The sequence below is a fragment of the Somniosus microcephalus genome, chromosome 27, assembly GCF_052327205.1.
Source record: "Somniosus microcephalus isolate GS21.2 chromosome 27, FLI_Smic_1.0, whole genome shotgun sequence".
Classification (NCBI taxonomy): Eukaryota; Metazoa; Chordata; class Chondrichthyes; order Squaliformes; family Somniosidae; genus Somniosus; species Somniosus microcephalus.
Window position 1 is genome coordinate 6,714,776 of NC_141013.1, and position 14,067 is coordinate 6,728,842.

The 14,067-nt window shown below is 43.7% G+C and overlaps 1 protein-coding gene across 4 annotated transcripts in view; it reads right to left on the bottom strand.

Moving 5' to 3' along the window:
• kif23 (kinesin family member 23) overlaps window positions 1-10,908 on the bottom strand; it is a 53,364-nt gene extending 42,456 nt beyond the window's left edge. For 2 of the 4 annotated variants that reach the window (XM_085968431.1, XM_085968430.1), the window contains exons 1-3: window positions 10,810-10,908; window positions 601-667; window positions 43-171 (exon numbers count right to left, since the gene is read on the bottom strand). In XM_085968431.1, the coding sequence (XP_085824557.1) occupies window positions 43-171; window positions 601-667; window positions 10,810-10,820 (207 nt within the window). In that variant the 5' untranslated portion in view covers window positions 10,821-10,908. The remainder of the gene's footprint in view (window positions 1-42; window positions 172-600; window positions 668-10,809) is intronic. The other 2 variants (XM_085968433.1, XM_085968434.1) reach the window with 2 other exon arrangements.
• Between the last annotated feature and the right edge of the window lie 3,159 nt (window positions 10,909-14,067).

Here is a 14,067-nt window from a genome sequence, read left to right on the forward strand (position 1 = left end):
CAAAAAAAAGATGGTTGCATATCGTTCCAGATTTCAGGTTACCTCTTTGAATTCTCCATTCCTGTTGACTTTAATCCCATCAGGAGGATGAAGCTGTATTGTGGCATTACTGATAACTTCAACACAACATTCCTTATCTTCTGTGGTCAGTGGTCGGACACGACAATAAACCTGTCAACCAGCATGAATGCCGAGAATAAGTTTTTTTATACAAAGCAAAGTTTTAATTGAGCAATTGCAGCAGAGTTAAACTGAAGTCTCATCGAACAGGATCAAGAGACTGAAAAAAACTAAAACCATACTGAATTGTGAAATGCAATCCCCAAAACATTTGTAGCAATACAGAATCCCATGTAATAAAAAATAACATTTATCGTTCAATCACTAGTGAGTCTAGAAATGTCACAATGCATGAAAAGTGTTGATTTAAATGGAGATGTGTGAAATTGAAAAATGTATTGCAACATATTAACTGAAAAGCCATTCCTTAAAATCTTTTATCACTGCAGGTAGTATTCATTTCAAAACAATCACGTTGCATAAATATTCCCTGGTGGTAGACCCATTAAATCTTGCAGTGAAAGCTTTCCGGATACTTACACCAACTGGGTCTTTGAGGTGGTTATTTGATGGCTTCTTTAGCGGTCTTCTAGGAGTCTGGGTTCGCCTGTATGCATTAACATGAATTATCTGAATTAAAATCAGGACTCCATTAAGCAGCTGGCTACAAATTATTTCACATTAAGAACAGACTTAGGTTAAACGTGAATTATGATTGCCTCTCCCAATTTGGAGGGGCAACAGCCTGGATTTTCCGATTGGGATGGATTTATGAGTGAACACAAATCAGCGGTTGTCAATCAGGAAGAGTGGATGGAGATCTGTAACACCAGCTCACTACATCGTGCTCAATTTCCAGTAGATGGGGACTGCTAGCGTTGGTGCTCTGCCTCAAACCGATAAAGGGAGCATAAATTAATTAATTTGGAGATGGGATGTAATTTGCCAATATTCAAGCTTGCACAATGTCATTAAGCCCTAGCAAAATGGATTGCCAGTCAATGGTAAGTATATAACTCATAGAATGAACACACTAAAGTGCACTTCATACATTTATTTTGTCTTCACTTTTTTTCTGTTGACACTTGAGTACTCTTGAGCCTTTATGACAATTGTATTTTTTTGTTTTACTCACAGCACCATTACTCATTATCAATGGATTTCCTTGTGGAATTCCCCTTATCTGAGGTATTTGTGGGGAGGATAATTAGTAACTGAGGAGTGACAGGACAGGTCAGGCTGTACAAGAGGAATTGTGTCCACCTACATCTGCAGAGGTAAACATACCTAGCTTTGGTATACAACTAGTGCATGCAGAGGGTCCCACACCCAAAGGAAGCTGGGACATAAGACACAATGGCACCAAGGTACAGGAATGCCTCACTGCAGTGGGGAAAAGAGTTAAACTGACATCACTGGCAGTTTCACTGAATGGTGCAATAAAGACAATAATCTAATAGGTCTTTGCAGTAGTAAGCTTTTTCTAAATTGCTGAACTGGCAGTTGAGATAACCTAAGCAGTAGTGTTAGAATGATTAACGACTGCATACTGTGTCACTTAGAGACAATTGCAAATAGTCGGATGTTGGATCATAAGAGGCCTAGAGGATGCAAGTTCTATTCTGGCAGGAAAGTAAGACAATGGGTTGGAAGTAAAGAGGCCTAGAGAGGCAGGAAAGAAGGACAATGAGTCAGAAGTACAATGTTGGCGAGACCCCATCTGGCATAAACAAAGGTCATAGGTGCAACAACAGCTTGTGGGATAACGGACATATACTTTTCCGATAATAAAGGCGGTACTTTAATGTAACGCGGCTTAGGCAACCAATCAGGGAAGATGCATGCGGACCAAGGTCCAATCAGGTGGCAGGAATGAATTTTGCATGAGCTGGACATATGTATTGTAATGTATAAAAATGTAGTGTTTGCTGTAACAATTTGGAGAAGTCTGGCTAAGACAGAGTAGGCTGCCTCCCCACTGGTGTAATAAAGACGACTTGATTATCGATCCGAAAACCTAGTGTTGGTTTAAAATACTCCACAACACTCACTGACCATAATGTTGCATGCTTTGTCAGAAACATCCCAGTCACAGTCGACCATGCTTTCACTTGTACTGCATAAAGGACAGCAGTCAGGGTGATCTGCAGGTGATGTACCCCAACAGGCTTTACTCATCAAGATGCCACCAACAATCTAGTGTCTCTGGCACACCTATGTGATGACAATGGAGGAAACTGCCTTCAGAGGGTTTGGGTCAGTGGAGAGGCAAAAAGCAGAGCTGTACCATCAACTGCTAGGGCACCTGCAGCTACCATGCAGCATAGGACTGAACAGCCAGTGGCAGCAACAGTCCTTGCAGATGTGCTGCATTGCTGAGCTATGGGGATGGTGCTGTGGAGCGGCAAGGAGAACCACTCTCCTTGGAACGATCTCATGCAGCACCATCTCCATGTCAGCTCCCTCAGACCAGGTGCTCGGCTACTCCATCACTTGCCTGCAGGCTCGTGTCTGCACCTTGGTTTCCTTTCACTTCATTTTTGCCCAGCATTTCTTCACCTCCTCCAGCCTTGGTAATCGAAGGAAAAGCTGAGACGGCATTTCAAAAGGCTGTAAAGATTTTTGTCTCCCCTATTTGGATCCTTCCCTTACATATTATCTTTGTGCAATGTCCCATTAAATTTGGGCAAAGGAATAGAGTGTTGTACATCCAAGTTTGCAGATGACACGAAGGTGGGAGGCACAGTTGTGTGGGTGGGAGGAAAAAGTTACAAAGAGACACAAACTAAGGTGAGTGGGCAAAACTACAGCAGATAGAATTCAATGTGGGGAAGTGTGCGGTCATCTCCTTTGGATTTGAAAAAGACAAATCAGAATAATGGTGCGAGACTGGGACAACTACGGAGGAGAAAAGGGATTTTGTTGCCCATGTACACAAATCACGAAAAGCTAATGTACAGGTACAAAAAGTAATCAAAAAGACTAATGGAATATTGGCCTTCATCTCAAGGGGATCAAAATTCAAAAAACAAGGATGTGACACCTCAGTTGTAGAGCCTTGGTCAGACCCCATCTGGAGAATGTGTTCAGTTTTGGGCACCGCATCTCAGGAAAGATATATTGGCCTTGGAAGGGGTATAGTAGATTCACCAGAATACGTGGGTTTAAAGGGCCAAATTGAGGACAGGTTGCATAAACTTTATTTGCATTCCTTGAGTTGAGAAGATTGAGGGATGATCAAGTTCAGGTATTTAAAATGATTAAGTGATTTGATAGGTAGATACATAGAAACGATTTCCTCTGGTGGGGGAATCCAGAACGAGAGGGTATATTCTTAGAATTAGAGCTAGCCCATTTAGGAGTAAAATCAAGAAGCACTTTGTCCACACAAAGGGTGGTGGAAATCTGGAACTCACTCCTTCAAAAGGCTGCGGATGCTGGGTCAACTGAAATTTTCAATACTGAGAGAGTTTTTTGAGAGGTAAGGGTATCAAGGGACATGGAATAAAGGCGGGTAAATGGAGCGGAGGTACAGATCAGCCGTGATCTCATTGAATGGTGGAACAGGTTCTAGGGACTGATGTTGAACAAACTTACAGTACAGGAGTAAGCCAATGTGTGATCAGTTTTGGTCCCTACTCCACAAGAGATGTCCAGGATTTGGAAAGGATGCAAAAAGTCACTAAGAGGAGTACAAACAGGATGAAAGTTTAAAGGGGATGCACTATGAGAAAAGATTCGAGAAACCGGAGCTTTACAGTCGAGAAAGGCTGTGGGACTCAAGGTTACATTAACTAGTGGTGAGAAGATAAAGCCAGAGTATTACTTTAACATGAAAGTAGGACCAAAGAATGAAAAGGGAAAATAGTGGTAAATAATTTAATATCTCTAAGGACTTTTTAAACTCAAAGTAATGAATGCTTACAATCATCTGCCAAGTAGCATAGTAAAATAAAACATTGGGGATGTTAAAGTTAAATCTCAATGCTAAAATGAGAAAACGTTATGATGATAAGAGATGAACTTCAAAGGGTAGAGAGGCCTTTTTCTCCTCATTATATTTTACTGTATCCAAAATCACTCCTAAAGTCAACAAGTGTTTACATTATCAACAACGATCTGAAATAAAGATTCCATTATGACAGGAAGCTACCCAAGTGTTTGTTTAGCTGGAGGCCACAAACAAAATTCACCCGACTACAGCAGTCAAGAATAGAGCCTCAGTTGTTTGTCACGGAAATTAGAAAATTTACATTTTTCTAAAAGCCAGAGCTTGTTTCAAGACAGTAATATAAATAGATTCAGATGATTTATTGAATTACCAGACTAAAACCCCTACCGATATCATCTAAAATCCCATCAGACATTATGCTCCAAAATACAATTGAACTATTTTTATAGAATACACACACACACACACACAAATGGAGGTCTCAATCATGCATCGTTTCCAGCTAGGTGTTTGCTTGCAGAAGATGCCATATGGTCAGAGACAGGACTTTCATGTCTCACAGCACATTACAGGATACCAGCATACCCTCTCTTACAGGAATTCATAACTGATACTTAGACTTAAAACAAGCCAGTCTATTCCACTCATAGAAATTGCACTCAACTGCTTTGGTTTCTCAATCTCAACCTTGGTTTTCAGAATAATAAAAGCATCGTCTCATAAGAACATAAAAAATAGGAGCAGGAGTCGGCCCTTCGAGCCTGCTCCGCCATTCAGTGAGATCATGGCTGATCTTCTGCCTCAATTCCATTCACCGGCCCTATCGTCATATCCCTTGATGCCTTTACTAGTCAGAAATCTATCGACTTGTGTTTTGAATATACCCAATGACTGAGCCTCCACAGCCCTCTGGGGTAGAGAATTCCAAAGATTCACCACCCTCTGAAGAAATGTCTTCTCATCCACCCTTTATCCTGAGGCTGTGGCCCCTGGTTCTAGACTCCCCAGCCAAGGGAAACATTCTCCCAGCATCCACCCCATCAAGGCCTGTAATAATTTTGTATGCTTCAATGAGATCCCCTCTCATTCTTCTGAATTCAAGAGAATATGGTCCTAGTTTACTCAATCTCTCCTCATACGACAGTCCCACCATCCCAGGAATCAATCTTGTGAACCTTCGTTGCACTCCCTCTATAGCAAGTACAGGAAACTTTCGATTAACCGGCCCCTAAATAAACGGAAATGTCGGTTAACCGGCAAAATTCAGGAGTAGGTTCAGGTAGCTTATTACTTTTATTACTCCATTTGTTGCTGTGCAAGGGTGTAGCTGCAGCTGTTGCTAAGCTACAGAGACGCTTGCAACTTGTGCCGATTGTTCTGAAGCTGTTGCTAAGCAACAGTGTTTGTTGCTTGAAACGGAGCTCTCAGCTCCGTATCTTTTACTATAGCGTTCGGTTATCTGGAATTTTCGATGAACTGGCACCACGTCAGTCCCGTCCGTCCCGGATAAAAGGAAGTTTCCTGTATATCCTTCCTTAGGTAAGGAGACCAAAATTGTACACACACTCCAGGTGTGGTCTCACCAAGGTCCTATATAATTGGGGTAAAACTTCTTTACTCCTGTACTCAAATCCTCTTGCAATGAAGGCCAGCATACCATTTGCCTTCCTAATGGCTTGCTGCACCTGCACATTCACTTTCAGTGACTGATGTACAAGGACACCCAGGTCCCTTTGAGCATCTGCATTCCCCAATCTTTCACCATTTAGGAAATACTCTGCTTTTCTGTTTTTTCTACCAAAGTGGATAACTTCACATTTATCTACATTATATTCCATCTGCCATATTCTCGCCCACTAACTGAGCCTGTCGAGATCCCCTTGAAGCCTCTTCGCATCCTCTTCGCAACTGCCACCTAGCTTTGTATCATCAGCAAATTTGGAAAGGTTACATTTAGTCCCCTCATCCAAATCATTGATATAGATTGTGAATAGCTGGGGCCCAAGCACCGATCCTTGCGGTACCCCACTAGTCACTGCCTGCCAGCTTGAAAAAGACCAGTTTATCCCTACTCTTTGTTTGCTGTCCGTTAACCAATTCTCAATCCATGCTAGTATATTGCCCCCAATTCCATGTGCCCTAATTTTGTTCACTAACCTCTTGTGTGGGACCTTATCGAAGACCTTCTGAAAATCCAAATTCACCACATCTACCGGTTCCCCTTGGTCTACTCCACTAGTTACATCCTCAAAGAACTCCAATAGGTTTGTCAAACAGGACTTCCCTTTCATAAATCCATGTTGACTCTGCCCAATCTTACTATTAGTTTCTAAGTGCCCAGTTATTGCATCCTTTATAATAGATTCCAGCATTTTCCCAACTACTGATGTGAGGCTAACAGGTCTGTAGTTCCCCATTTTCTCCCTCCCTCCTTTCATAAATAGCAGGGTTACATTTGCTATCCTCCAATCTGCAGGAACCGTTCCAAAACTGGAAGATGACAACCAATGCGTCCACTATCCCAATGGCCACCTCTTTCAAAACCCTAGGATGTGGGTCATCCGGTCCTTGAGATTTGTCTTTTAGTCCCATTAATTTTGCTAGTACTGTTTTTTTACTAATAATTTCTTGAAGTTCCTCATTCTCGCCACACCCTTGGTTTTCTCGTATTTCTGGGGAGGTTTTTTGTGTCTTCCTCCGTGAAGAAACAAAGTCTTTATTTAATTTCTCTTCCATTTCCTCATTACCCATTATAAATTCTCCCGTCTCTGACTGTAAAGGACCTACATTTACCTTCGCCAGTCTTTTCCTTTTCACATACTTATAGCAGCTTTTACAATCCGTTTTTATATTTTGTGCTAGTTTGTGCTCATATTCCATTTTCCCTTTCTTTATCAATTTCTTGGTCCCCCTTTGCTGATTTCTAAAAAGATCCCAATCCTCAGGCTGACCGCTTTTTCAGCTTCCTCCTTTGACTTAATACTAGCTTTAATTTCTTTTGTTAGCCACGGTTGGATCACTTTTCCTTTTGGGTTTTTATGCCCTAGAGGAGTATATGTTTGTTGCAAATTATGCATTATTTCCTTGAATGTCTCCCTTATTTCCATAGTCTACTGAACCTCTTGCACAGCTCAATAGCAAGGCCACAGTGCTCATGTCCATCACATGGGAAATGGTGATCAAAGCACCAATCCTTACTCTGCACACACAGCAAATGACAATTCAACCAGGGTAGGAGTAATGTTCATGAGCTTTGTGTGTGTTTTTTTATTTATTAAAAAAAATCATTCTAAAAATAAGTAATCTCAAAGGGGTTTCAAACTGAGGTTCCTAGACCGATGTCTAACCTGCACCCTTAGAGCTACATGTAGAGCCCAACCTCCAAAAGATAGGTTCAGTCACCCAGGGGCAAACAGTCCCATTACAGAAAACTATTACAAAAAAAAACACATGCCAATAAGTCAACATAAGCAGAAAATGTCTGAAATCTTATGATCTGCAGACTGGTATCCCATCCACTGACCACACAAGGTCCAGGGTCCCCAAGTGTGAAACCTGTGCAGCCCAGGTCCAGTCTCAAAACCCAGCAATGAAGTCCCGTTATTGCTTGCATTTCTTATTTGGCCTCCAATCAGGTTTCCGCCCTTGCCACAGTACCGAAACGGCTCTCATCAAAGTCACAAATGACATCCTTTGTGACTGTGACAAAGGTAAACTATCTCTCCTCGTCCTTCTTGGCTTGTCTGCAGCCTTTGACACGGTTGACCACTCCATCCTCCTCCAATGCCTCTCCACCGTTGTCCAGCTGGGTGGGACTGCACTCGCCTGGTTCCATTCTGATCTATCTAATCATAGCCAGAGAATCACCTGCAATGCAATGGCTTCTCTTCCCGCTCCAGCATCGTCCCTCGGGTGACCCCCAAGGATCTATCCTTGGTCCCCTCCTATTTCTCATCTACATGTTGCCCCTTAGTGACATCATCCGAAAACACTGTCAGTTTCTACATGTACGCTGACGACACCCAGCTCTACCTCACTACTACTTCTCTCGACCCCTCCACGGTCTCTAAATTGTCAGACTGCTTGCCCGACATTCAGTTCTGGATGAGCAGAAATTTTCTCCAATTAAATATTAGGAAGACCGAAGCCTATTGTTTTCAGTCACTGTCACAAACTCCATCTCCTAGCCATTGACTCCATCCCTCTCCCCAACATCTGTCGGAGGCTGAATCACACTGTTCGCAACCTTGGTGCCATATTTGACCCCGAAATTAGCTTCTGACAACATATCCGCAGCATAACAAAGACCACCTATTTCCACCTCCGTAACATCGCCCGTCTCCGCCCTTGCCCGAGTTTATCCATGCCTTGGTTACCTCTAGACTTGGCTATTCCAACGCACTCCTGGCTGGCCTCCCACGTTCTACCCTACGTAAACTTGGTCATCCAAAACTCAGCAGCCCGTGTCCTAACTTGCACCAAGTCCCGTTCGCCCATCCCGTGCTCGCTGACCTACATTGGCGTCCGGTTAAACAATGCCTCGATTTCAAAATTCTCATCCTTGTTTTCAAATCCCTCCATGGCCTCGGCCCTCCCTATCTCAAGCCCCACAACCAACCCTACTCCACCACGGTATCTGCACTCTTCTAATTCTGCCCTCGAGCATCCCCGATTATAATCTCTCAACCATTGAAGGCCGTGCCTTCTGTTGCTTAGGCCCCAAGTTCTGGAATTCCCTACCTAAACCTCACCGCCTCTTTTTCCTCCTTTAAGACGCTCCTTCAAACCTACCTCTTTGACCAAGCTTTTGGTCATCTGCCCTAATTTCTCCTAATGTAGCTTGGTGTCAAATTTCTTGTCTTATAACACTCCTGTGAAGCGCCTTGGGATGTTTTACTACATTAAAAGGCGCTATATAAATACAAGTTGTTGTTGTTGGTTTATCCTGTTTGAGTTTTGTGGGCCCAGAGATGTACAAAGGGCTGCTTTTAATGCTTTTGCATCATTAGCAAATAAATCCTAAAATAAGAACACTAATATCTTTTAGTATCAGGAACTTGAAATATATGCAAGTTAATGCAAACGTGGATTTTAACTTAAAATGTGGCCTGAGGCTCCATGGCATACACCTATGCAGCCCACAATAACAAAGCTTGGTCATCCTACATTAGAGCATTCTTAAAATTACACAACGCTAAGAGCTAGGTAACAAAAAGGAATCCATGACATTACAAACAAGCAAAAATATGCTAAGAATTGAAAATTAGATTTGCCACATTAAACACTCCCCATAAAGTGGCCATTTTTAATAGCTGACACATAGAATGACACAGCACAGGAGGCCATTCAGCCCTCTTTGAAAGAGCTCTCCAATTAATCCCACTTCCCCTGCTCTTTCCCCATAGCCCTGCAAATTTTATTCCTTCATTTATCCAATTCCCTTTCTAAAGTTACTATTGAATATGCTTCCAGCGCCCTTTCACTCAGGCAGTGCATTCCAGATCACAACTCACTATGTAAATTTCTTCTGACACCGCCGCTGGTTCTTTTGCCAATCACCTTAAATCTGTGTCCTCTGGTCACCGGCCGTTCTGCCACTGGTTTTTCCTTATTTACTCTCTCAAAACTCATGATTTTGAACACTTCCATCAAATCTCCTCTTAACCTTCTCTGCTCTGAGAACAATCCCAGCTTCTCCAAGTAACTGAAGTCCCTGGTACCATGCATGCAAACCTCCTCTGCACCCTCTCCCAAGACTTTGACATCCTTCCTAAACACAAAACTCCAATCATTTTTATACCATAAAATCATTTCCCTCTTTCAATCTTACACCCTTGCTGTCCCTAAACTTCCCTGCCTCTCTCCTTCTGGTCCTTTAAAACCTACCACTTTGACCAAGGTTTTGGTCACCTGTGGCTCAATCAGATTTTGTCTGATAATCGCTCCTTGTGAAGTGACTTGGGACAATTTACTGCCTTAAAGGCCGTTAAATCAGAAACTGGTCCACATTTTTATAAACAGGGAACTTGTAAGAAAGTGTTCAAATGGAGAAAAAAAAGCTAAATATTCAGATAAAATTCACTCCACGGGGACACTGGAATGACACTCGCTCCTGTGAACCGCCTTGGGACATTCCAGGCGATATATAAATGCAAGATGCTACTGTCGTTTCCTCCCAGTCGCAAGAACAGCTGTTTTTTCTCTGTACAAACAGACAGCAGGCTCAGCACTTCTCTGCCAAGCTGTCGTCAACCAGCCTTCAACAACATTATATAATTAAATTAAATTTAAAGTTTTTAAAAAGAACTTCAAAAAAGTTAAATCAAAGTGACTATTGTCAAAAAAAACACAAGGGGAGAATGGAATCCTTGTAAAAGGGAGAGAACCTGTAAAATAGATTAACCTGTGCAGAAACCATTTAAGGAAGATAAAAATGATAGCAAAATTAACTAATTTCATTATATTTTGACAGCAAGTTATTTAAAAAAGCAATTCGATTTAAAAGCAATTCGATTTAAAAGACAATTTAGAGCAATTAGAACAATTAGACAACAATTTAAATTATTTTTTTCTAAAAGGGGAACTATTTAAAAGCCACAAGTTAAAAAAAATTTAATATTTTATTATATTCTTGAGGAGAGAGGAGAAAAAGTGATTTTAAACTTTGAAATTAAAAAGTTTCGTTTTAAAAGTCAGCAAAACAAATAAAAACCCAAGGGTTAAAGAAGCAAACAAATATCTATCTATCTCTCTTATTTAATATATAACCGGCTGCTCGGAAAGCCCGGGTTACTCACGCGGCCTTCATCCTCGGTCCCGGCCTCAGGCTCTGCCGCCACCGCCGCCCGCCAACCGCCACAAGTTCAAATTCCGCGCCGCCTCCCCATTGGTCCAGGACTCCGCCGCCGCCCCCGTCCGCCCCACCTCCCCCTCGACCGATTGGGTAATTTCCCTGTCAATCACCACCGGGAGGCCCCACCCCCTACCGTTCGATTGGGTAACGCTCTCCTGTCAATCGTGTGCTTGGACAATATCCTCCCCTTTGTCAGTCAGAGAGGGGAGCCGCTGTATTGCCCCACCCCTCACGCCTGATTGGCCATCTTCCCAGTCCAACTCCGGCATCTCCACACCATCTTTCCTGTCAGTTAAAGACGTGGGGCGGTTTCTCCCCGCCCCCGACTGTGTGATTGGGCAATATCCCCTGTCAATCAAAGCTGGAGCAGCTTGCTCCCCGCCTCTTTATCGTGTGATTGGCCAATTTGCTCCGTCACTCAGGGCTGGGCCCAGCTTGTCCACGCCCTCTTTACTTGTTCCGCCAATCATAGTTGTTGATTCACTCGTGAGGCGCTTGGTACACACACAGAAAACATTTTCTTTAAAATTTTCATTCCTTCAGAGTTTAACACACCTTCATCGGGAAATATTAATCTCTGCCCCCGATTGGAGGTTTTTAAAAATAAAATAAGAAATTGAATAATCGGACATCGGAGGCAAACGGCCGGTGGTCGGAGATCATGTCCTGCACATGCGCAGTGCGCCAGGCGACCAGGACAACAAGAAGACAAACTTGCATTTCTATAGCGCCTTTCACCACCACTGGACGTCCCAAAGCGCTTCACAGTCAATGAGGTACTATATTGAAGTGGAGTCATTGTTGTAATGTAGGAAACGCGGCAGGCAATTCGCGCACAGCAAGCTCCCACATACAGCAATGTGATAATGACCAGGTCATCTGTTTTTGTTATGTTGATTGAGGGATAAATATTGGCCCAGGATAGCGGGGAGAACTCCCCTGTTCTTCTTCAAAATAGTGGCCGCGGGATCTTTAACGAGAGAGCAGACGGGGCCTCGGTTTAACATCTCATTCGAAAGACAACAACATCCACTCTCTCTAGGCCCCTCATAATTTTATGCACCTCAATTTGGTCTCCCCTCAGCCTCCTCTGTTCTAAAGGAAACCCCTACCAGCCTATCCAATCTTTCCTCATAGCTAAAATTCCCCAGCTCAGCCAACATCCTTGTAAATCTCCTCTGTACCCTCTCTAGTGCAATCACATCCTTCCTGTAATGTGGTGACCAGAACTGCACGCAGTACTCTAGCTGATGCCTAACTAGTGTTTTATACAGTTGAAGCATAACCCCCCTGCTCTTATATTCTCTGCCTCGGCTAATATGCCTTATCTACCTGTACTGCTACCTTCAGGGATCTGTGGACCTGTACTCCAAGTTCCCTCTGATCTTCTGCACTTCTCAGTGTCCTACCATTTATAGTGTATTCCCTTGCCTTGTTAGACCTCCCCAAATGCATTACCTCACACTTCTCCATATTGAATTCCATTTGCCACTGTTCTGCCCACCTGACCAGTCCATTTCCTCTCGACCCCCTCCACTGTCACTAAATTATCAGACTGCTTGTCTGACATCCAGTTCTGGATGAGCAGAAATTTCCTCCAACTAAATATTCAATTAAATATATTCAAGAAGGAGTTGGATACATTTCTTAAGGCTAAAGGGATCAAGGGGTATGGGGAGAAGGCAGGGACAGGGTACTGAATTTGGATGATCGGCCATGATCGCATTGAATGGCGGAGCAGGCTCGAGGGGCCGAATGGCCTACTCCTGCTCCTATCTTCTATGTTTCTATATTGGGAAGACTGAAGCCATTGTTTTCGGTCCCCGCCACAAACTCTGTTCCCTACCCACCGACTCCATCCCTCTTCTTTGCAACTGTCTGAGGCTGAACTAGATTGCTCGCAACCTTGGTGTAATATTTGACCCCGAGATGAGCTTCCGACCACATATCCGCAGCGTCACTACGACCACCTATTTCCACCTCCGTAATATTGCCCAACTCTGCCCTTGCCTCAGCTCCTCTGCTGCTGAAACCCTCATCCATTCCTTTGTTACCTCTAGACTTGACTATTCCAATGCACTCCAGGCTGGCCTCCCACACTCTACCCTGTGTAAACTTGAGGTCGTCCAAAACTCGGCTGCCCATGTCCTAACTCGCACCAAGTCCCGTTCACCCATCACCCTGTGCTCGCTGACCTACATTGGCTCCCGGTTAAGCAGCACCTCGATTTCAAAATTCTCATCCTTGTTTTCAGATCCCTCCATGGCCCTCGCCCCCCTCCCTATCACTGTAGCCTCCTCCAGCCCCACAACCCCCCAAGATACCTGCAATCCTCCAATTCTGGCCTCTTGAGCATCCCTGATTTTAATCGCTCCACCATTGGTGGCCGTGCCATCAGCTGCCGAGGTCCTAAGCTCTGGAATTCCCTCCCTAAACCTCTCCGTCTCTCCACTTCTCTCTTCTCAAATCAAATCAAATCAAATCAAATCAACTTTTATTGTCATTGTTAGTGCACAAGTGCAGTACAACGAAATGTAGGCTTGCGGCTCCCGAGAGTGTACATTTAGATTAAGACATTTAAACATTCAACATACATTTGGCTTGTAATACATTAACATAAACATAACCATAATGAAGTGCATTGGCAGATGTGCAGGCTTTAGAGTTTGTTTGTGGAATTCAGTAGGATGACAGCCCTGGGAAAGAAGCTGTTCCTAAATCTGGTCGTACGGGTGCGAATGCATCTGTAGCGTCTCCCAGATGGCAGGAGGGCGAACAGACTGTGGCTGGGGTGGGTAGGGTCTTTGATGATGGACCGTGACCTCCGTAGACAGTGTTTCTGGTATATGTGCTCTATGGTCGGTAGCCGGGTGCCGGTAATGCGTTGGGCAGTTTTGACTACCCGCTGCAGGGCTTTCCGGTCATAGTAGCTACAGCTGCCATACCATACTGTGATACAGTTCGTCAGAATGCTCTCTATTGTGCAGCGGTAAAAGTTAGAGAGGATCAGGGGTGACAGGTTACATCCCTTCAGCCTCCTTAGGAAATATAGGTGCTGCTGGGCCTTCTTCACCAAAGAGGAGGTATTGAGGGACCAGGAGAGGTCTTCCGTGATGTGGACCCCGAGGAACTTAAAGCTGTCCACCCTTTCCACCTGTAGGATGCGCCTTAAAACCTAACTCCACCTGTTCTAATATCCCCT